The sequence below is a fragment of the Canis lupus genome, chromosome 36 (genome assembly GCF_003254725.2).
Source record: "Canis lupus dingo isolate Sandy chromosome 36, ASM325472v2, whole genome shotgun sequence".
NCBI lineage: Eukaryota > Metazoa > Chordata > Mammalia > Carnivora > Canidae > Canis > Canis lupus.
This window is the reverse complement of record NC_064278.1, coordinates 24,470,964-24,493,492: the sequence shown is the minus strand read 5'-3', so window position 1 is coordinate 24,493,492 and position 22,529 is coordinate 24,470,964. Positions and strand designations below refer to the sequence as shown.

The 22,529-nt window shown below is 36.7% G+C and overlaps 1 protein-coding gene across 2 annotated transcripts in view; it reads right to left on the bottom strand.

Moving 5' to 3' along the window:
• Positions 1–5,717: 5,717 nt before the first annotated feature.
• Positions 5,718–22,529, bottom strand: part of UBE2E3 (ubiquitin conjugating enzyme E2 E3) — an 86,238-nt gene continuing 69,426 nt past the window's right edge. For both annotated transcript variants that reach the window (XM_025460381.3, XM_035696425.2), the window contains exons 4-6: positions 11,275–11,407; positions 7,563–7,710; positions 5,718–6,355 (exon numbers count right to left, since the gene is read on the bottom strand). In XM_025460381.3, coding sequence (XP_025316166.1) covers positions 6,258–6,355; positions 7,563–7,710; positions 11,275–11,407 — 379 coding nt within the window. In that variant the 3' untranslated portion in view covers positions 5,718–6,257. The remainder of the gene's footprint in view (positions 6,356–7,562; positions 7,711–11,274; positions 11,408–22,529) is intronic.

The following is a 22,529-nucleotide window of genomic DNA, read 5'->3' as shown; positions in this document are numbered from 1 at the left end:
ACTGGGGAATCTAATTTTCCTCAAGCCCTCGGCCCCACAATTGTCGGCATTTCTCACGGTGCCAATACGTCTCAGGAACCCACTTCTCCACAGGTTTGCCTTTCTCCCCTCTGGGTCTGAGGTGGGCCTGGAGTGACAAGCAGCCAGCCTACCCGAGCCTACTCAGCTCATCTATGAACTACTCATGTTACAATGAATGAGAAGTTGCTGGAATGACGTTTCTGGAATTAGGGAGCTTCCTCTCACTCACCTTTCAATTCTCTCTCTTGATGCAGGACTAATAGGGAGCAACACAGAAAAACACAAACCAGCTTCTCGGATTCTTTATCCTATCCCCTTTCTCACAGAAGCTACAAGTGGGGAAGAAAAGTAAATGAGGCAGAGACAGTATTTCAAGTAGCCAACTTCAACAGTCCTCAAGGACCGCCTCCCGCCCCCCATACTACTCGAGAGCACACTAGTTCCTTTTCCCTGAAATAGTTCTGTTAACATAGATTTTTTCAAAGTCTGTACCTTTTCATTTTCCTCTTAGATTTTTCTAGAAGAATACTGTAAGCAAATACACGTATTCCTTCGTGGGGTTTTTTTTTTTCTTTTTGCCAATTAAATGGGATAGGAGAAATACATCCATTCAAGAAGAAAGTAATGACAATGGAAAATTATGTAAACTCTGTAAGACGAAATGCATTTGGGGATCTTTAAGGACTTTGAAAATTACCAGATTAATTTCATTCTCCATTTCAAACAACTAGACATCAAGTAGGTTATGGGAAAAACCCATTGCTACTTCAGATTATTTCAAGTGAACACGACCTAATCCAACACCTACTAGATATTAAGCACTGAATAGGACGATAGGGAATTAAAGACGACATGAATGATTTGCTTCATATGGTCTCTGGATAACCTTCTGGAAAAGACTTATACCTATAATATTAATTCATTCAGCAAACATATTTCATGTTAGGTATTAGGCTGAGATACAGAGACAAGGAGCACAGACATTATCCTCCAGAAATATGTGTTACGTATAAAGCTGAATGTAGTAAGATGCCAAAATGCATACCACAGACGCTGGGTACTAAGAGTAGTTTGAAAGACGGTAATTATTTTAAAAGCATCAAATAGTATGAAGGATGTTTAATATCCTATAGGTTGAGTAAAACTTACCAAATTATTATACTAATATTTTCATAACTAAATCAGCAGGGACATCTGTTCAATTTCTCATTCAACAGAAAATGGATACACATTAGCAAAGATGTTTTCTCCTCTGCTAAGAGGCGGGGAAAATCTTATCCAGACAAGAAAATGATAAACTATTTAAGGATGTGACAATGTCCTCATCTCTACGCATCACGGTGTTTGAAAGGATCTTCCATTAGCAAGCGCTTAAAACGCGTAGAATGAATGACCTGGAGGTCAGCTAAGGGGTTCTACGGCATAACCAACCACTACCTGCCCACTCCCGTAGAAAAAAAAGAAAAGGAGAAAAGGATCCTTGCCGAGGAAGGCACCTGGCTTGCTGCTGGCAGCTTGGAAATATACCACAGGCTTGAATCCTTTTTATTATATCTGATGTTTGTGCACATGGTGTCTCAAGAGAAACAGACTAAAAAGTACACGACAGTGAAATAGAAAGGTTTCATGGAAAGATCCGGACTTGAGATAAACTTTAGAGATTGGAGGATTTAGGGGAAAAAACTGCTTTTAATGCTTTGTGTTGGGTAGACTGGCATAATCGGCTTTAGCCTTACTGGATGGATTTCAACAAGGCAACCTGGCTATGGAGATTTAACATGAATTTAAGTACCTCCAGATACACTCACTGGTAATGTCTAGGCTTGTTGACCAATTCCCTTTGCTACGCCATAGTTCTGTTTATTTCTGAATATACCCAGGTCTAGGACCCAGAGCTCTGCTCCTCATCAGGGTCAACTCACTCCCTTCTCACAGACAACTAATTAACAATAAATACCGTCACAGGTTGTCTACACTGTCCATGTGCCTGAATCTGGGTCATCTCTTGCCTTTTTTTTTTTTTTTTTTTTTTTTGTAATTTTCAAACTTAGCTTCTGAAGGTTTGGTCTTACTCACAGGATACTTATCACTTAAAAATCACCGAGGGCTTCCAGTCATATGAACTACTGGAACCACAAGAAGCTGAGAGCACAGCAGATGGCAAACTAAACAAGAGACACCACTCAAAATCCAGGATATTCCCCTCAGAGAAGTGCTTATGAGTTTATGGAGTGCATCACGGAGAAAAAGAGAAAAGTGAGGATAGGTGTGGTAATACGCCTCCACCTTAGAGGATCACTCTTCATTTCTAGTTAACAAGGTTGGCTCTGTCTGAGGAGGCTTTAACACTACCCATCGCTGCTGGCAATCTGGTTTACAGACCAGTCTCAGAAATTCTTTTTCTTAAGAAATTCATTTTATAACCATTTTGAAAGGCCTATGTAAATATCACTGAAGAACTTTATCCAAAAAAAAAAAGTTGAGAAATTACTTACATGAAATTGATGTTGCAAATAATGCCTATCTATCAAAATGCAATTATGAATTATTTTTTATTTGGGAATTACCTGAAAAAACTTAGTAATTTATTTAGACGTGCAACAAATCTATTTATATATTCTACTCATCTAAAATAAAGAACACTAACTGTAATGTGATTACTGTAGACCCATTATCTCAGCCTCTTAAAACAATCTGCAGTGGTTTTATAAAAATAATGTTTTCACATCATGCCATAATTCTGTCCAAAGACCGCCATATAAATTCAACTGAAAACGTGTTAATGCACTGCATTAACTATAACACATGTTAATACATGAAGTCATAGGACTGAAACGGACTTTTAAATTTTACAATTCATTCTTGTATTGTCACAATACACCCGGACAAATCAGTGGGCTGACGTCCGACACTGCAAAGTTCTTACAGGAACTTTCAGGGTCAATCTAAACCACAAATGCCTACATGATTTTTTTATCCCTGTGATTCCTTAAGATTTCTTGCTTTAAAGAAAGAAAAAAAGCAATGTCTAGATAAGTAATACATCTCGTTAGCTTGAAAAATATAGTCATTAAATGCTGGACACATATTTATCAATATAAATTTCCTGTTGTGGTTATGTACGTATAGTTAAAAAAAATTTAAGATAACATCATTTAAACTCATTTTTTCCAATGAACAAAGGGAAATTAGGGATGTTTAAAGTATTCCCATGACAAATATCTAAGGCAGAAAATGTATCTCATATTCACTGGGATTAATAAAGCCTTATTTTGTAAGTTACATTTGAGACTTTAAAACAGAATTTAAAATGCTACTAAAATGCGAACTGCACTTTATCCGATAGAGTCATTTTCAGGAGTTATCAATCTACCTAGGTCTGCTGTCACATATACACACATATATAATCAGTACTAACTGTGATGCTACAAACCCCAACTTGGTGAAGATTGGAGATTATACCGTCCCCATCATACTGGCTTGTGTAACCTACCTGGGCAAGTTATTTAACCTGTCTATGCATCAGTTTCACTCTGTCAACCAAAGATCGTCAGGGTCTCCTCTCCTAAAGCTCTGCAGGGGATAGTCAGTAAGAGACACGGCGCATCAGTAACTCAGCAGGGCCTGGCATGTAGTGGCGCACTATATGGCTCCTGAGGCCACATGACCATAATTAGAACACTGCAGGCTCAATGCGATGCACAGTGCCATGATGACTCTTGAATACTTATGAAGTTACATTCGGACTTTCACTTGCAAAATTTGTTCTGAATGGGGAAGAAAAAAATTGAGGTTCTGAAATATCACAAATTACATCCAGGGCAAAGTTTCATGGGGGGAAAAACACACCCTATTTGTAGTATTCATAGATGAATACCTATGTAACTGAAAAGTGGATCTATGTTTTTTCAGAAATAGGAAACAAGGTAAAAAGAATTTCAGGATTTTAAGGGAACCTAACGGTAAGAAACCAAATGACAACTTTTAGTTTTCAGTCTATTTGAAATTGTGCCAGGTCCTAAAAGAGAAGAGAAAAAGGGGTAACACATGTAATAGGATTAGAACTACTGAGTCTGAGGGCTCAGTATAGAGAATAAGGAAATAATCAAATTCAATTTTTGTTTCATATATGAGTAAACTAAAATTGAAAGAAGTTACAGTGTCTTATTCAAGGCTACTACAAAGGTAGTTTGTGAAAGAGCCACAAACACTTTTAAGTAACCAGTTCCCTCTTCTCTGTCCCAAGTGAGTTTGGGGTATAGCCTACATGTAGCAAAAAAGGATGGTGGTACTAATTAGGGAGATAGAGGAAGTCTAACGATAGCATCTCCAACACCCTAATATTCGTTATGATGAAAGCTTTTCTAGCATCAAGAGAGATGCTCATTACTCTAGGATGCAGAACCTACATATTGGAAGTGGGGAAAAAAACAAGTCTGCAGCTCACCTGCACAGAAATGCACACAGATTACATAAAAGGTCCCTACTGTCATCACACTGACTTGAACTCCAGTATAGATGATTACCACCTAAAATAGTCAAGGCTCGGAGGTTTTCATAGACCTAAGCCTCAAGTCTTCAAAATACTACCCATTTGTTTAGTGTTGCTCCTTTTGTAATATGGAGATTGGGGGTTGGAGTGGGAGGAAGGAGAGAGTGAAAAATACACATAAATATAACTTTATTTTTACCCTGATTTAAGACTTCTGTTGACAAGTACTCAAGTAGGAGGCCCACTATTCTCAGTGAGAGTAGATGCAACTATAAATGTTTTACTTTAGCTTGAAGCAATGTATTTTTATACTAGTAACTCCAGTTTTAAGATGGTACTCTAGGTTCCATGTTTAGGACTACTGAAGACATCTGCACCGCATTCCACAATCTTGGCTGCTTGACCAGAGAATTACCTCAATAATTATCGTAGTCATGGAAAAAAATTAAGCACATTTATACTGTTTGCCAAACCTGAATACAGCAAAGTAATTTTAACTCCTAGTCTCATATTTGATCATTGTAACCAAAAAAGAAGCTGTAAAACCCTTAACACCAAAAGAAGCTGTAAGACCCTTAAAATTCCATTATTTTTTCAAATGAGAAATAAATGTTGCATCTGCACAATAATCCAGAATTCTATTCTACCTTCAGGGCAGACAATGGGTTTTTGTGTTCAACTCTGCCTCTAGGTATCTGCTGGCCCAGTGCCATAATAAGAATGGTAATGCACACCACACACCACGAAAATTCAAGACCACGATTAGAAGTAAAAAATATACCAACGACACCAGAAGCACTATCAGATTAAAGTTATTTGACAACACGGTCCAATGGTGGATGGACATCACCAATTAGGAAGCAAAATGTTCCATAAGTTATTACCAGATGCCCAAATGAGTCACAATTTCATATTATCTTTTGCTCAAATACCATCTTATCGACGTAAAGCATTATGTGTTTTGAGATCAATGACTTAACATCCAGTTTTACATACTTAAGCTCATTATATTCTCTCATTAGTACTTTAAGGAAAAGAAAACTCTACACATTTAACACGAATTCAAATGTTTTCAATTTAACAATTCATTTATTTGTACTGGTCCTTAATAGTCAATCTTCATATCCGCATTTTTATTTCATCAACAATCATCTCAGACACACCCTCTAACAAGGTTGACTTAAAATATTACGACAGGAAACTATGCCTTCAGGAGCATGTTTATTGTGTTTGAGATGATACATCAGGTGCTCTCTGAGCTACAAAGGGTAAAAGGAAATCCTCTCATTACAAACTGACAAAGGTAAAAGGTAAAACATTTTTCACAACAGCATGAACCACATACTCAGAAATAGATCTGGGTTTAATACAAATGACATAATTCCTAGTCATCTACAGCTACTTTTATAACTTCATACAGATAATGAATTAGGCTAAAATGCACTATAATATTTGGTAGACTTCAGGACCAGTATCCTTAGTACATCACAAAATACATTTTGATATCCCAAAGAAGCAAGACTTGCAAGTAGGCGTTTTAAACATAACTAATCTACAGCTACAAAGTTCTACTCTTGATAGCATTTACCTTTTTTGGGGAGTCTCCCAGTCTCCAAAGGATAAAAGCAGAGAGTAGAATCAGTATAACATATACACAGAAGTCCGTATTGTAAAGGCTATAAAGATTTGCAGCACAGTGGGAAGGGGCCTTCTGCTCCTTCACACCGCATACAAATTCTGTGAATTATGTGGCGTATCTCTTGGTCCACTGTCTGGCTATCCTGTCATGTTCTGCTCTGTTGGTCAAATACTGAGTGGCTATGCTTCCAACCAGAGGATCCGCTGGAAAAGCAGAAACAGTAAGAGATTAGATGGTGTCTTCAAGTTACAGCTTAACTAGTCTATTAAATTGAAACACTAATTTTTTAGGAGCACCTTGATATGTAATGGCTGAATTTTCAAGATTAAAATGCTCAACATAAATATTCTAATATTCAAATTAGAAAAGCCCTTTTAACTAAAAAATGCATGTTGACTTAATAAATTTGAGTTTTTTAAAAAAATGTGTGCCTTTAATACTAATATTCTTGGCATTTTATTCAGCTATGAAAGCATGTATGGTGATTATAGGTCTCCCTGCTTATGGATGTTTAAAAATGTAATTTTTAAATAAAAACCCAAATCTTGCAATAGAGTTTACAGCATTTCTATCTAGATATTATGCACATTCACAAGCATTTAAAATATTGTTATGCATATGTACATTTTTCCAGTGCCTTGCTCTCTCACTTAATATATCTTGAAGAACTTTCCCTATAAGTCCATTTAGAGTGGTCTCCTTATAATTCTGTTTTCTCTCTTGGGCTTAAGATATTAGAAAAAGCCTTTGGTGATTAGTCCAATATATAGAAAAAGTAATTCAGCTTCTTTAAAAAATGACCACTTAGTAAGGTAACATATGCAAAATCTCAGACCTAAACATCACTTTTCAAGTCAACTATACAGGTTACTATGTGGCAAGTATGCACCTCTTGAAAATGTTAGGAATTATGTATTAATGAGTTTATCTCTGAGGTTATATGTCATAATCTGGTCCAACTCATCAGCTATCATTTTAATATCTGTTATTACTATCTCTAAGACAACTAACTGTAATCCAAGAGAGAAGGGAGACTAAGAAGCCCTTCATTAGTAAGTGGCTGCTTTAAAGCACATGGTAGCATGGAAGGTGCAAGAAAAGGAAACACTGGTGCCAGTCATTGCTTTATTCTTGTCAAACATGCTTTGTACAGCTACATTATTAAGAAAAAAAAAAACCATCAGTGACAGAAAGAAAATAATTATAGGTAGCATGCCATTAATAAACTAAAAGTTATTGTGAAACTTCTGGTCTATTCTAAATGAAATGGCATTGATAATTTCCTTGCAAAATGATTTATGCTGATCTTTCCACTAATAGCATTTACTTTCTCAAATCCACAGTTTAGCAACCACAAAAACACACTGGTTTCTGTAGCCCCACGGTATGTGTTAATAAAGATTTGCTTACCAGGGTTGCAATCTGTCAAAAGAGAACAAATCGACAGCAAAACCTTTGAAATAGTCAAAGCAGGACTCCAGTTGTCTTTAAGGATGTCCAGACAGATGACTCCCTGACTGTTGATGTTGCAATGATAGATTCTGGTGCGGAAAGTAACCTAAAGGCAGTTCCATTAAAAACAAAGAAAATGAATGCTCCATTACCAACTAAAACTCTCACCAGCAAAAGTGACGAGTAACACATCATAGATACTAAATAGAAAATAATTTAACTGAAGAGTTAATTAAATACTACGTTTAAATAACATCAAAGTAAATGATTTTATTTGGGGCGCCTGGGTGGCTCAGTTGATTAACCATCTTTCTTGGTCTCAGCTCAGGTCTTGATCTCAGGATAGTGTGGTCAAGCCCCACACCGGGCTCCACGATGGGCATGGAGCCTAATTAAAGAAAAAAAAAAGTAAACGGTTTTATTTAACTAAACCTTTTTTACCCAGCAGATAAGGAACTTCATCAATTTACACCAAAGTGAGTAGCTGATTTGGTTGCTTGGTTTATGCTAAATGAATGATACAATAATTCTATGTATGTATGACCATATATACCGTGCACACGTGTGCACATACAGCTCTCTGTGTAAAGCAAGTGAGAGAAAACAGAAATGCTTTAGTGCCAGAGGTAAGAAGGAACTTGTGAAGTTTTTTTTTTTTTTTTTTACCATAAAACAAAAGTCACATTAGTTTCTTAGTAGAAAAGATCAGTATCAACTCAGTTAATGTCCTGTCATGTATCAGAAAATATTGGCCAAGGACTTAGAGGAAGGTTGATGAAATCACTTGTCTATTTTTCAGCCTTTCATTTCTGCTGTTGGTTCAGCGTCTTGTTAGACTAAGACAGTAAAACGAAACAAGGTCCTGAGGTAATGAATAAAGGAAACTAATACATCTGAGATATGTGGAAAAAAAAGAATAAATCATAGGAACAAGTACCGGCAAGTTTTAAACAGTCACCAACACTAATGGGGTGGCTAATTCTTAATATGGAGTAGCAGAGAAAAAAAGAAAAAGTTCCTGATGTTTTAGAACTAGCAGGATACTACATGATCTCCCAGATGGAGTCTAGAAAGAAAATATTAAAAGTTCTCAAAAGTATATTTCTGATAAGGATGCATAATTAAAAATAAGAAAATTTCAAAAAAAGAAAAAAAAAACAAAAAGAAACCAGTGGTCTAGCATTCAACTGAAAACATTCAATAAGAAAAAGGAAGAGACTGTAGCTCCAAAACCTCTGTGTAATAGGGTACACATACTAGCTTTATAGCTCTTAAGATGTGGCTAGTTGAAGTGAGATGGGCTAAAAATGTACAATATATACCAGATTTCAAAGACACAGTATCAGAAAGAGAGTGTAAAATATCACATTAATAATACTTACACTGGTTTCATATTCAAATGATGAGAATTTGGATGTACTAGATGTTATTAAAATTAATTTCACTTTTTCTACCCTTTTTAATGTAGCTCATAGAAAATTTAAAATAACATGTGTAGCTTGCCTTATTTTTGTCAGACACTTCTGCTCTAGAATATGGGAATAATATATGTTTAGATCACCGACAGCTGACTACTAAACAGACTGTGGTTTATAAACACAATGCAATTAATACTTTGAATCCTTTGGGGACGCTTAGGTGGCTCAGTCCATTAAGCCCCGCCTTCAGCTCAGGTCATGATCCCAGAGTCCTGGGATCGAGCTCCACATCTAGCTCCCTGTTCAGCAGGGAGTCTGCTTCTCTCTCTCCCTCTGCTTGCTCTTTCGTGCACATGCTCTCTCTCTCAAATAAATATATTTTCAAAAAATATTTTTAAAAATACTTTGAATCCTTTCAGCTACTAATAATTGGTGAATGGAAGAGAATTAAATTTGTATTATCCCTCAAGAAGTTCAACACCTTATCTGAACCTCAAAAATAAGCAGAACTGTATAGAAATAATTATACCTAACACCAAGATAAGAGCAGAAGTATTATTCTTTCTTTTTCACGTGTCCAACCACAGATCTGGATAGTGGTTCATAACACTGTGTGAGAGATCTTGGGCAAAAGGAATGATTCAACATGCAAGGGTTAGAAAATTAAAATACTAAGACTTCAGAAAAAAAAATTAATGCTAAATTAAAACATAACCACTATAGTAACCAAAACAACTGATAAATCATACACAGAACTATAGTTTGAAACTCTTGTTAGTCAATTTCTATTTTACATTAAAAGATGCTAAGAAAAATAGGAGTCTTTCTTTAACAGATCTTCCCTCACAAAAATAATTTTGTAAAAAAATACATCTTGCAAACTTTATCTAATTTTGCTGCCACATTAAAACCAATTTCAAGAAAAATGAGGCATCTGGAAAGAAGTATCACTATTTGCAAATACAGCCATGGCTATTTTGCTGTGGTTTTGTTTTCTGTAATATGGGAAACTTAACCAAAGAATGCAAAATTGAGCAGTTACGGATGTATCAGCACTTAACGTGTCATTTTGAATGTGAATACAATTTGTAGTATCAATAACAAAGGGCTTTTTGTTCCTTTATTTGATCTAGCAAGATACACTCTACATACTTGAAAACATTCAATAAGACAGTCGTTTAAAGATCTTAAATTCTGATGGGATCACTGATAACTCCAGTTGACAGTAAATACCTCTAGGTGATAGGGAGCTCTGGGTCTGTATTTTGAGGTAGATACCACTAGGTGGAACTGTTGTTACCTTATTAGATAATGGAGAAATAATCTTGGGTTTCAAAAAAAATACCTTCAATTTTTACTCTCTCTCAATCTCAACCCCACCCCCAACCCCAACCCCACCTATGCATCCAGGTGAGTGCAGGCATTAAACTCTACATGTATTTTAAATAGCGTAGGGAACATAAGGAACTATGTTGAAAGGAAAGACATTTCATCCTAGTTAGAGGCTTGATAACAACATACTTTTCCCCTGACAGGTCAGAAGTCCCTGTAACTAAACCATAATTATGTTCAGGCTTAATACTGGCGGTTTTTACCTGTTTGCTTGACCACTTTATAATGAGAAGTGAGAGGAGGAAACTACTCAGGTAATTGTCATGTTTAAGACGTGAAAAATAATTGCCAATCCTCACAAGGCACAACTCAACCCTTCTGTTATCCATCCAGTTCATACTGAGAGCCAACTGAGGCCTAAGCTACCCAACTACCCTCATTCTCATTTCTACATTGTATCTACAGAGGGCACAAAGTAAGCTGATTAAATAATAGTAGTTTCCCTCTTCTTTGCTATGGTTTGTTAGTTTTTGCTGATCTGTAAGGGTAAGGTATTGAGCACAAAACTCAAGCTATTTAATTCTTATTTAATTCTGTTTACTTTTTACCCGCATATGTTTCTCAAAGAAGGTTCATAGGATATTTTCCCTTAAAACATAAATCTAAAATGCATCTGCTTTATTGGTATGCAAAGTAGCATATTTTTATTCGCAATTAACAAACCCTCTTTCCGCTGATTATAAAGCTATTTGTATAAGGCAGAAATCAATTTCTTTCAGTTTTAAAATACTTGGTTACATGAGAGTTTCCGTATCACTTCATGAAAAGCAATGAAATGAAAATGACTACATAAATACACATTTAATCTCTAGCATTTCAGAGAAGGATAAATATTAAAGAATGGACATCTAGGTTCTTACCTTTGGTGGCTTAAATGGATAATCAGATGAAAAAGTGATATCCAGAAAAAACACACCACCTTCATATACAGAACCTGGTGGACCAAGTATAGTCGATCTCCATTCATAAATGTTATCTCCTTTAGGCCCAGCACTATTTAAAAGAAATTAAAGATCAATGTGTGTATCTGTAAGCAATGGATGTTAACATCTTAAACCAATTAGGTATTAAAGGTAAATTAGCAACCTAGAGCAATGAGATAAATATAAAAGAAATAAGCCCCAATGTGTACATACAAATGTATAAACTTATGTGCAAATATTTCAAATTTACAGAAAAACTTCAAGAACAAAGAATACCAGTATAACCTTACCCAGAATCTCCTTGTTAGCATTTTGCCCCATTAGCTGTTTCATCTTTCCCTCCCTCCCATGCTTTCTATGTCTGTGTCTGTGTATACACGCACACACCGACACCCAGTGCTTTTTTTAAGCCATTTGAGAGTAAGCCTTTCCCCATAAATACTTTAGTGTGCACATTTCCTAAATTAACTTCCAATATAATCACAATGCAGCTACAATTTTAGTAAATATATCAGTAAAACACACTTTAACCTATAATCTGCAAAATAATGTCCACACTCAATAACGCCTTTTAAAAAATTTAATTTCCATCCAGATACAGAATCCAGTCTTGTGATCATCTACGTTCCATGTCTTTAGTTTCCTTTAACATGGAATCTTTCTACCTTGGACTTTTTATACATTAACATTTTTTAAGAATACATTCATCTCCCTCCCTATCACCTCCTTCTTTTAATAGAATCCTCATCTTTTTTGGAGTTATCTGATGTTTCCTCATAATTAGATGCAGACAGTGCATTCCCAGCCACGGCAGTACGTAAGTGATGTGTTCTCACGGTACCAAGGTATTCATTCACTTATCTCTAATTGGTGATGTTAATTTTCATCATCTAGATCAAGGGCTGTCCGATTTTCCTACTGCTTATTATCTTTCCCCTGCAATCAATAAATAACCTTTGGACAGATACTTTTCGACCATACCAATATTCTGCTCTTCATCAAAATTTCTTCCCTAGATTCAACACCCAACGGTGATTCTTGGCTGAACTAAACTGCACTGTGATGGTGATAAAATCATGATTTTCCAAATTCAGCATTTCCTCCACATTTACCAGCTAGCCCTTGATCCCTCTCTTGTTCCAATGGTATGAATCTGTGTATTATTGGTGTGGTTTCCTGGATTCTTACTTTTTCTAATGATTTATATAGAATTCATCACCACCTTTAATTGTTTTGATGCTCAAATTATCCTAAATTTGGCCAGTGGGAGATCCTTCAAAATGGCCCCTGTAGTCTTGTGACAGGCTGCTGTAATTTATAAGTACTTCTTTGATTTTCTGGCATAACTAGATGTTCAGGATTCCAGCTTTGGAATCAGTCGTTTCCTTAAGGAGCTCTGTCTGGTTCCTTTTAGTCTCACATTTAGGGAATGGTCAATGCTAGGTGCTAGAGTTCCAGGTACACTGCATTGTGCTCAACAATATTATCATTTCATTTATAAAATTTGAAAAAGAGAGATAATTCAAATAAAATTTAGCCTCACAATTATTGGCTGGTAAGGAACATTGAACAATCCTTAAATTCTCTTCCAATTTACCTACAGACTTCCATTTTCCCCTGACCTTTAACATCATAAATTATCTTGACTTTCTGAACTATATATATATATATATATAATGCATATACAGCATTTCTTCTTTTAAAGGGACCACTAGAGTCTAGAAATGATCTGCGTGTTTGATTTGAAATAAGGATAAACCTGCATTGATAAATAGTCCACATTAATCACAATAGGACTTAAGTATAGTTAAAATAATTTAACTGTATCTTATTAATTCTGTAAAACAAACTGAATTGTAAAGTCAGGTAAATGATGTTATCAATAATCAAATGTATGCTCTGAAAAATAGTTCATACAGAAAGGGTGTAGAAAACTTGATGGTATAATCAAAATGTTGGCAGCATGCTTTAAATACCTATCTTTAAGGTAGGTACATCAACAATAAAATCTTACTATTTTGGCCTATGTAGGGAAAAATATTTTTTAAATAAATACTGTTTTATATGATTCAAGTATACACAGCATTGAAACTAATCACAATAATGGCTCACTGTTCTGTCATCACTTGAGAATCAGCTATATTCCCTAAGTGAATTTTTATTGTAACTAAAAACATAAAATTGAGTCCTAATTTTGTAAACAAACGAAAAAGGGTTTTAACCAGTTTCAAGAGCATTTCTTTTTCCAAGCAAATTTTTCCCTTGGTGACTTAAGATAATCATTATACAATTAAATTATAGTGTCAAAGACTTTTATGATATGGCCACTTCACTAAAATGTTGCTAAACTATACATGTCACACTGTGGTAGTGGTAATAGTAATAAAAAATACTAAAAACAATATTACTTAAGGATTATTCCATCTTTACCACAAGCCAGGCATTGTTCAAAGCATAGTGCATAACTCATTTAATCCTCTCTACAAATCCATGAAGTAGGTACTATTAGTACATTCCTATTTTTAGATGAGGAAACAAAGGTTCAGAGAGTTAAATAACTTTCCATATGTCCCATAGCCAAAAATGACTCAGACAGAACTTGGACAGTCTGTGAACTAGTCTGTACTGTCCTCAATGGTTTGCTATATATTTCCTCTTACTAATTTCAGTGCTGCTACATCTAATTTAATCTTCAAATTTTGCTAATGTTTGTTTGTGTAAAAATTCAAGGGGTGCTGTTACTCAAACAAAACAACAGAAACAAAAACCCAAAACCAAACTTCCTCAGTGCTATTTCTCAGTTCTTACAGGAATATGCTATGCTTCAAGGGATACACAAAAGTTGGGGATTACTATATTCTAATGAGTCGCATTATTTCAGACTGAAAAGAAACTGGTTGAAGCCGACCCCCCCACCCCCACCCTTTACAGTTGAAAAAAACAAGGCACAGAAAGTATATGATGCGTCTTAAATCCCCTTTGCCAGTTGGCAGAAGGACTGGGATTCATTCCTACACGAAATTTGTACTGGTTCTTAAGTTTGCTTTCTTCTCATTTATGCTGTTTTGCTACAGGACAAATGATATGTTTATTACAGCAGAATAATAAATGTGACTTTCCTTGTTGTCTCAGGGAACACTGAAGAAGAAGGCCCCAGCTTATGGTAGTAGGATTCCTTTACTGTTCCAAGAATACTGAGACTAAGGCGGGTGAGGGCTACAATCCAGCCCTTGTGTTGGCGGCCTCGTTTGGAATAAGGAGCCCCTTTCCTTCTCACAAAGGTGTCAACTGCACATCAAGACATTCTTGGTGGCGGGTGTGGGGGATGAGATGTTGGATGCAAGAGCTGACTCCACCCAAATTCAAGCAAAGCATTTTACAGGCTAGCATCTGACCTGCCACTGAGGCTTCACAGCTGAGTAGAAAATGAGTGATAAATGCTAACAATCTCCAGACAGGTGCTATTCATAGCTTTTCACTAGTTTGCATTCTCTCTCTCTCTGACACAAGCAGTTGCACATGCCATCCTAGATCATTTGTTTTTCCCCTCTCTGTTGAATCATATTCATAAGAGTATCACAAATACCATTTCCCCAATCTTTATTAAAAGACAGGTCTCTATTACTCTACCCCTTCCAGGCCCCATGTCAATGATTTCTTAACAGGCTTTTACTCCTCATCACTACTCTGAAACAGCATTCATCAAAGGTCACCAGTGACCTCATCACTAGACCCAAAGCTTATTTCTCAATCTTCTTCTTATGTGACTGACCCAGAGACACTGGACACAGAATCACTTCTTCCTCCTTGATAGAACACTGTTTTGTTGCCAGAGTAACAAACTTCCTGGTTTTCTTCCTAACTTTTCTGGTCCTGCCTTCTCAACCACTAGTGCTGCTCCTTATCTCCCTAACCTATCAATATAGCCAGTCCTCCAGAACTCAGACCTCGGACCTCTTCTCTTTTCTACTCACATCCACTCATTTGCTGATCTCATGCATTTTTAGGGCTTCCGACAGCACCAGTAGGCTCTTAATTCTGAAATCTCTATCTCCAGCCTAGATTTTTTATCCTGAATTTCAGAGGCATACAACTAAATGCTTACTGAACAGTCTTTGTTTTGAAATCTAATGTCTTAAATCTAATAATTTTGAAAAGTGCCTCATATTTTAACAGGTCCCAACCTAAGTTCCTGAACTCCTCCTACAATCTTCCCTATTTCAGTTAATGCCATTCTTCATTCTTGCAAAAGCAGAGACCTCATCTTTGACAACACTACCGCACATCCAGGTATGCTGACAAATTCTGTTGATTTTATCTTCGAAACAAACTGAAAATTCTATTATTTCTCCCAACTCCTACCATCTTGACTTTGATTCAAAACACTAGAATTCTCTCCTGGTTAGTTACAACAGCCTCTCTCCTTCCACCTTTGAGCCTACTCCTACCATGAGAGTCTATTTGCAAGTGACAATTAGGCAAAGATAGAAAGTAAATCAGATCAACGAAGTCTGGCCAAAACTTTCCAAAGGCATACCCTCCTATTCTGTGTTAAAGTCTTATGACCTACAAGGCACTGTATAATTTACTGCCGCCACCACTACCTTCATCCTTCTTATCTGTTCCTGTCTTCCTTGTTCAACTGGCTGTAGCAACCGGTTTCTCCAACACACAATGTACACTTCCACCTCAGGGCTTCTGCACAGATGGAGCTCTGCCTGGAATGTTGCTCTTCACAATGGCAACATGGTTCAGGTTCATCACCTTCTATAGGTCTTGACTGAAAAGTCACCTTTTCACTGAGGCCTTTCCTGGCCACTCTATCAAAAAATGTCACACATCATCATCTCCACACAATTTATGTATTCCTTTCTATTTTTTTCTCCATAGCATTTAAAACTCTCTAACATATTATATAGTTTACCTATTTATATTACCGTTTGTCTGCCTCACTAGAATGTAGGCTCCACAAGGCTATAAAATATAGACTGGGCTCTATAACTTACAGTGGGGATTGTGCTTCTTATGCCCTGAAAATTAGAAATATTTTAGTAACTCAAAATGGCTAAGGAGCTGTGGCACCTGCCCAAGGTGAGAGGAAAGGGAGATCTCACAGAGCAAGTGTAACAGCAGGGGAAAGGGAGGGGAGGGGAGGGGATGGGAGGGAAAGAAAACATCTTGTATTACCTTCATAAAAGGTTCATTTACTTAATTTACTTCACCGATACAGCAAAAGTAAAATTTATTCTAGTTCTGAGTCAAATTATGAGAAAGCAGAGACAAAATTAACAGGACCTTTGTTACTGAATGAATCCTCAATATGCACAAATACCAAAAAAAAAAAAAATCAATTATTACATTCCATAATGGAGTACGCAATTTGTGGCTTAAAGGTTACTAAGAGAATGAGAAGTACCTCTATTCTATTGTTTTTCACCCTACAAACATTCATCCCTCCTTCTAATACCATGTTTCCCATAAGCTATATGTTCTACAAAACAACAGAAGTAAAAAGCAGGTAGAAAGTTTAGGTAGTGACAAACTTACCCTAAAAATTTTGTTACTAGCTGCTCTTATTAACAAGTGACAGAACTTTATTTTCTTTTTAAAAAAATTTTTTTTTTTTTTTTATTCATGAGAGACTCAGAGAGAGAGAGAGAGAGAGAGAAAGAGAAGCAGAGAGGCAGGGAGAGAAGCAGGCCCCATGCAGGGAGCCCGATACAGAACTCGATCCCAGGACTCCAGGATCAGGCCCTGAGCCAGAAGGCAGACGCTTAACTACTGAGCCGCCCAGGCGTCCCCAAGTGACATAACTTTAAACACTGCAACATGAGGATTGATATATTAGCAAAACCCATTTTCTCATTGCTTGAATATTAATTCAACAAGTACTATTACTGCAAGGGTCATAAACACTATACTTTCCCAGCACTGGAAAGATTCCTTGCACAAAATTTCAAATGCTCAATTTAATAGTGACTCATTTTACAAATAAGCATTATTTTTACACAATGATTTTAGGCACACAACTTTTTAATCCTGTACCAAACTAAATGCAAATATTTATACTAAAATTCTATGTGCTTTTTATCCCTATGGCAAAAAGTCTTATCTTAAAAATGAGATGAACTAAGTTCAAAGAGAAAATGATATAACAATGACTTAACACAAAACATAACTGAAAACTGGTATACAAGCAAGTGTCCCATTTTAAATGATTAAAATATTAAAATAACTATTCCTATGTATACTGTGTACACATAGTGTAGGATGCTTTTGAAATGGAAAAAAAAAACCTTTACTAACACAAAGTTCCTATTGAAGCATGGGTTACATAATGGAAGAGCTTGAATTAAGATGCCATATTGGTTTAACTTCAATAGGACTTCTCCACCCCTCAGTGAATTTTAAAGCACTATATAGTAATATGAAATCTATTAAAAATACAAATAAAATCAAAATAGAACTAAATACAGGGAGAGATACTCTATGTTCATGGGTAAGATGACTCAAGTGTCAAGATGTCAGTTCTTCACAACTTCATCTATAGGTTCAATACAATCCTAATCAAAATCCCACCAGGTTGTTTTGTGGGTATCAACAAACTGATGATACAGTTTATACGGAGAGGCAAAAGAATAGCTGACACAATACTGAAGGAGAACCAAGTCAGACACTACCCAACTTCAAGGCTTAGTATAAAAGCAGCAGTAATCAAGTTAGTGTGGCATGGACAAAAGAAGTGAAAAACAGATCAATGGAAGAGAATAGAGAGCCCAGAAATAGACCCACATAAATAAAGTCAAGTGACCTTTGACAAAGGAGCAAACAAAATAGAATAGAGCAAAGATAAAGACAGTCTTCTCAAGAAATGGCACTGGAGAACACCTGGACATCCACATGTAAAAAAAAATAAAATAAAATTTAGACAAAGACCTTTTACCTTTCACAAACATTAACTCAAAATAGACCACAGAACTACTATAAAACGTGAAACTATAAAACTTCTAGAAGAGAACATAGGGAAAAACCTAGGTGACCTTGGGTATGGCAGTAACTTTTTAGATAAAACAGCAAAGGCACAGTCCATGGGGAAAAAAAAATGGTAAGCTGGACTTATTAAAATTAAACTCTTCTCTGCAAAAGACAATGTCAAGAGAATGAAGGAGAAGTCAAACCTGGGAGAAAAATATATGCTAAAGACCTATCTGATAAAAGACTGTTATCCCAGATATACAAAGAACTCTTAAAATGCAACAATAAAAAAATATGAACCCAATTAAAAAATAGGCAAAAGATCTCTACAGAAACCTCACCAAAGTATATATATACATGGCAAATAAATATATGAAAAGAGGTTCAACATCATATGGTGTTATGGACTGAATGCTTGTGTCCCCCTCAAATGCATGTTGAAACCCTAACCCCCAGTATTAGGAGGGAAGCTATTGAGGTTAGGAGCATGTGGGCTTCTTGAATGGAATTAGTGCCCTTGTGAAAAAGAGCCCCGGAACTCTCTGTCCCTTCTGCTATGGAAGGACACAGCAAGAAGACCAGACGCCAAATCTTAGACTTCCAAGCCTTCACAACGGTGAGAAATAAATTTCTGTTGCTTGTAAGCCACCAAGTCTACGGTATTAGGGACATGTTATTAGAGAACTGCAAATTAAACCAACAACGAGATACCGCTACACACCTATTAGAATGGCCAACATCTAAAACTCTGACCACAATAAATTCTGGCAAGGATGTGCGGGAACCTCCATTCATTTGCTGGGAGGAATGCAAGATGGTGCAGCCACTTTGGCAGACAGTTTGACAGCATCTTAACTAAACATACTCTTAACATACAATCCAGCAATTGTGTTCCTTGGTATTTAATGAACTGAAAGCTTATGTCCACACAAAACCTGCACACAGATGTTTATCGTAGCTTTATTCGTAACGATCCAAACCTGAAGTAACCAAAATGTCCTTCAGTGGGTGAAAGGGTAAACTGTGGTACATCCGACAATGGATGGAACATTATTTGATGCTCAAAAGAAATGAGCTATCGAGCCATGAAAAAACACGGAAAAAATGTAAATACGTATTACTAAATGGAAGCAGCCAATGTGAAAAGGCTACATATTGTAGGATTCCAACCATATGACCCTCTGGAAGAGGCAAAGCCATGAAGATAGTAAAAAGATCCGTGGTTGCCAGGGTTTAGTGGGAAGAGAAGATGAACAAAGTACAGAGCACCTTCAGGACAGTATTAACTATTCTGTAAGGAGACTACAATGCTGACGCGTCATTATACGTTGTCAAAACCCAGACTGCAGAACACTAGGAGTGAACCCTAAGGTAAACTATGAACTTTGATCAATAATGTACCAAATGTAGGTTCATCAACTGTAACTAATGTGCCACTGTGGCACAGGATGTTTGCAGTGCGTAGGCTGTGCAGTGTGGAGACAGCAGGTATATGCGAACTCTGTACTTTCTGGTCAATTTTGCTGTGAAACTAAAACTGCTATTAACGTTTATTAATTTAGAACATACAAATAAAGTTTACAAAGGGATGCTTTCCAAAAATTTGTCTTAAAATCAGGTCCTTAGGGACTTGAAACACATTTGAACTACAGTAAGATAAATGGTGATTTCAATGCTGGCTCACAAAGTCTATTTAAACCCTTTCCTCCCTAGCTTTAAATGAAGTGCTATGGGCAGCCTGGGTGGCTCAGTGACTTAAGCGTCGCTTTCAGTCCAGGGCCTGATCCTGGAGACCCAGGATCGAGTCCCACGTCAGGCTCCCTGCACGGAGCCTGCTTCTGTCTCTGCCTCTTTCTCTCTCTTTTTCTCTCTCTCATGAATAAATAAATAAAATCTTTAAAAGTAAATAAATAAATGAAGTGCTATGTATCTGCAGATTCCTGATTTTTCTCTTACTAATGGAGGCATCACGAATACCCATCCTCAACTACAAACTGCTTTCTCTCCCATGTTCTATCTTCTTCCATGGAACACGGGAAGAGGGATAAAGGTAATAGTAGTTATCAATGAGTTGTTCATATAAACAGGGTCATCAGTGGTATTGAGGGCTTTAGAACATCCTCGGCATGTAGAAAAAAAACTATACTAAGTACCTCAAGTGCTAAATGGTTATGTATGAACCAACTGGAAACCTAAGCAACCTTGTGTTGGGAAAATGTGTCCTAACTTATAAAAGCAGCTGCAGCAACAAAATAAAATATTTATCATTGACTGAGTACTTGTATGTTGCCAAGAGTCAAGATGTTAAATGTTATCTATCTCATTTAATCCTCACAGTGATACTATGGGATAGATACTTTAACTACCCCAGCTTCACAGCAGTTCAGCTGCTTCCCCTAAAATCTTCTGGCTAGCATAGCAGTAGGAAGGCAGACACAAGGAGTCTATCTAAAGAGAGTTATATATAAGCTTAACCACATCTCTAGATTTCTTTCCAAAATTTAGGCAATTTTTTAAAAATTTTATTTACTTATTAGCGAGAGAGAGGAACCATGACAGAGAGATCACGAGAAGTGGGGAGGGACAGAGGAAGCAGCAAACTCCCCGCTTGAGCAAGGAGCCAGATGCAGGATTTGATTCTAGGACCCTGGGTCATGACCTGAGCTGAAGAGCCAGATGCTTAACTGACTGAGCCACCCAAGTGTCCTAGGCAATTTGTTTTAAGTAAACAGGTGCTACTCCTGAGTGTTTTGGAAATAGTTATATTTCTCTAGTTTAAATATAATTAGAAGTTCACGACTTACTAGAGAGAGATATAAGACAATGGGAGAGGGGAGATAGCTTAAGAAACAATATAAGGAAATAATCCTACTAACTAAAAAGACAGACCTAGCTATCTCCTAGCAGATCACAAAATTATCTTCCTATTCCCCTCTCCCAGAATGACCTCTTTCTAAGTCTTCTGGAAAATGATGGCATTTATTGCTTATTAATCCATACCCTACACTGTGTTGAGCATATGATTTCACTCTGTATCTGAAAAATGTATTTGAGCTTTTATAATACGCAAGGTATAGTACTTTGCATACTTTCCATAGTAGATTCAATGGAGAAAATAGAAATAAATTCAATCATTCACTAAAGACTTAAGTGTCTACTATTTTGAGCTGGGCATCTATGCTGCAAACTGAAGATATAATGGACATTGCCTTCAGACAGATCACCATCTAGTGGGGGGGGGGGCGCCGGGGGGAGGATATAAATATTAAATAAATGCACACACAATAAAAGTAAAATAGAAAATTTGCTACATAGGAGAGTTATACCATGCTCAGTTCTAGGGGAATGTGACCTAGTTATGAAGACCAGGGAAGTTTCCCAAAGGAAGCAATGCTTGAGATGATATTTGAAACACCCAATGGGAGTTAACTAGGAAAAGGTAAAAGGGAAGGGCCAAGCCCTGGAAGACTGAATAGCATATGCAAATACCCCGAGGCAGTAAGGAGCAAAGCTGAGTAGCAGGAACTGGAAATAAGGTCAATGTGGCAGGAACAAAAAGAACAAGGGAGAGTGGAGTGAGAGATAACTAAAGAGGGAAATAGTAATGAATGCCCTTGTAGGATCTTGTGGGGCTATTAAAGATATTTGGCTTCATCCTAAAAGCAACAGAAAGTCAATAAATAATTAAGTGGGAGGCGAGGGTGTCATACTAATATTTATATTTTGGAAAGCTTCCCCAGATTGATGTGTGGAGAATGGTCTGGAAGACTACCAGAGGGGGCTGTGAGTGGACTATTGTGGTAATCCAGGTGAAAACGGTAGGCTGGACTCAAGCCAATATTAGAGAGAAAGAGAACAGGATAGATTTGAGAGGGACTTAGGAAATAAAACTCAACCAAAGTTATGTTTTTAGCACCATGAGAAGGGCTATCAAGAATAGCTCATAGTTTTCTGGAGTATACAACTGAAATGGATATAGATGCCATTTTACTTAAGATAGGGACACTGAAAAAGGAGCTGATTTTGGATGTAGTAGGATTAAGATGTCTTAGAGATAGACAAGAACTGATATGTCAAGGAGATATATATGGACACCTCAAATTTGGGCCTGGGCTCTGTGTGTGTGTGTGTGTGTGTGTGTATTTGTGAAACCTTAGTATTTAGGTGGTAATTACGGTCCTGCAGGTGGGATGGGCCAAACTGGGATAAGTGACACC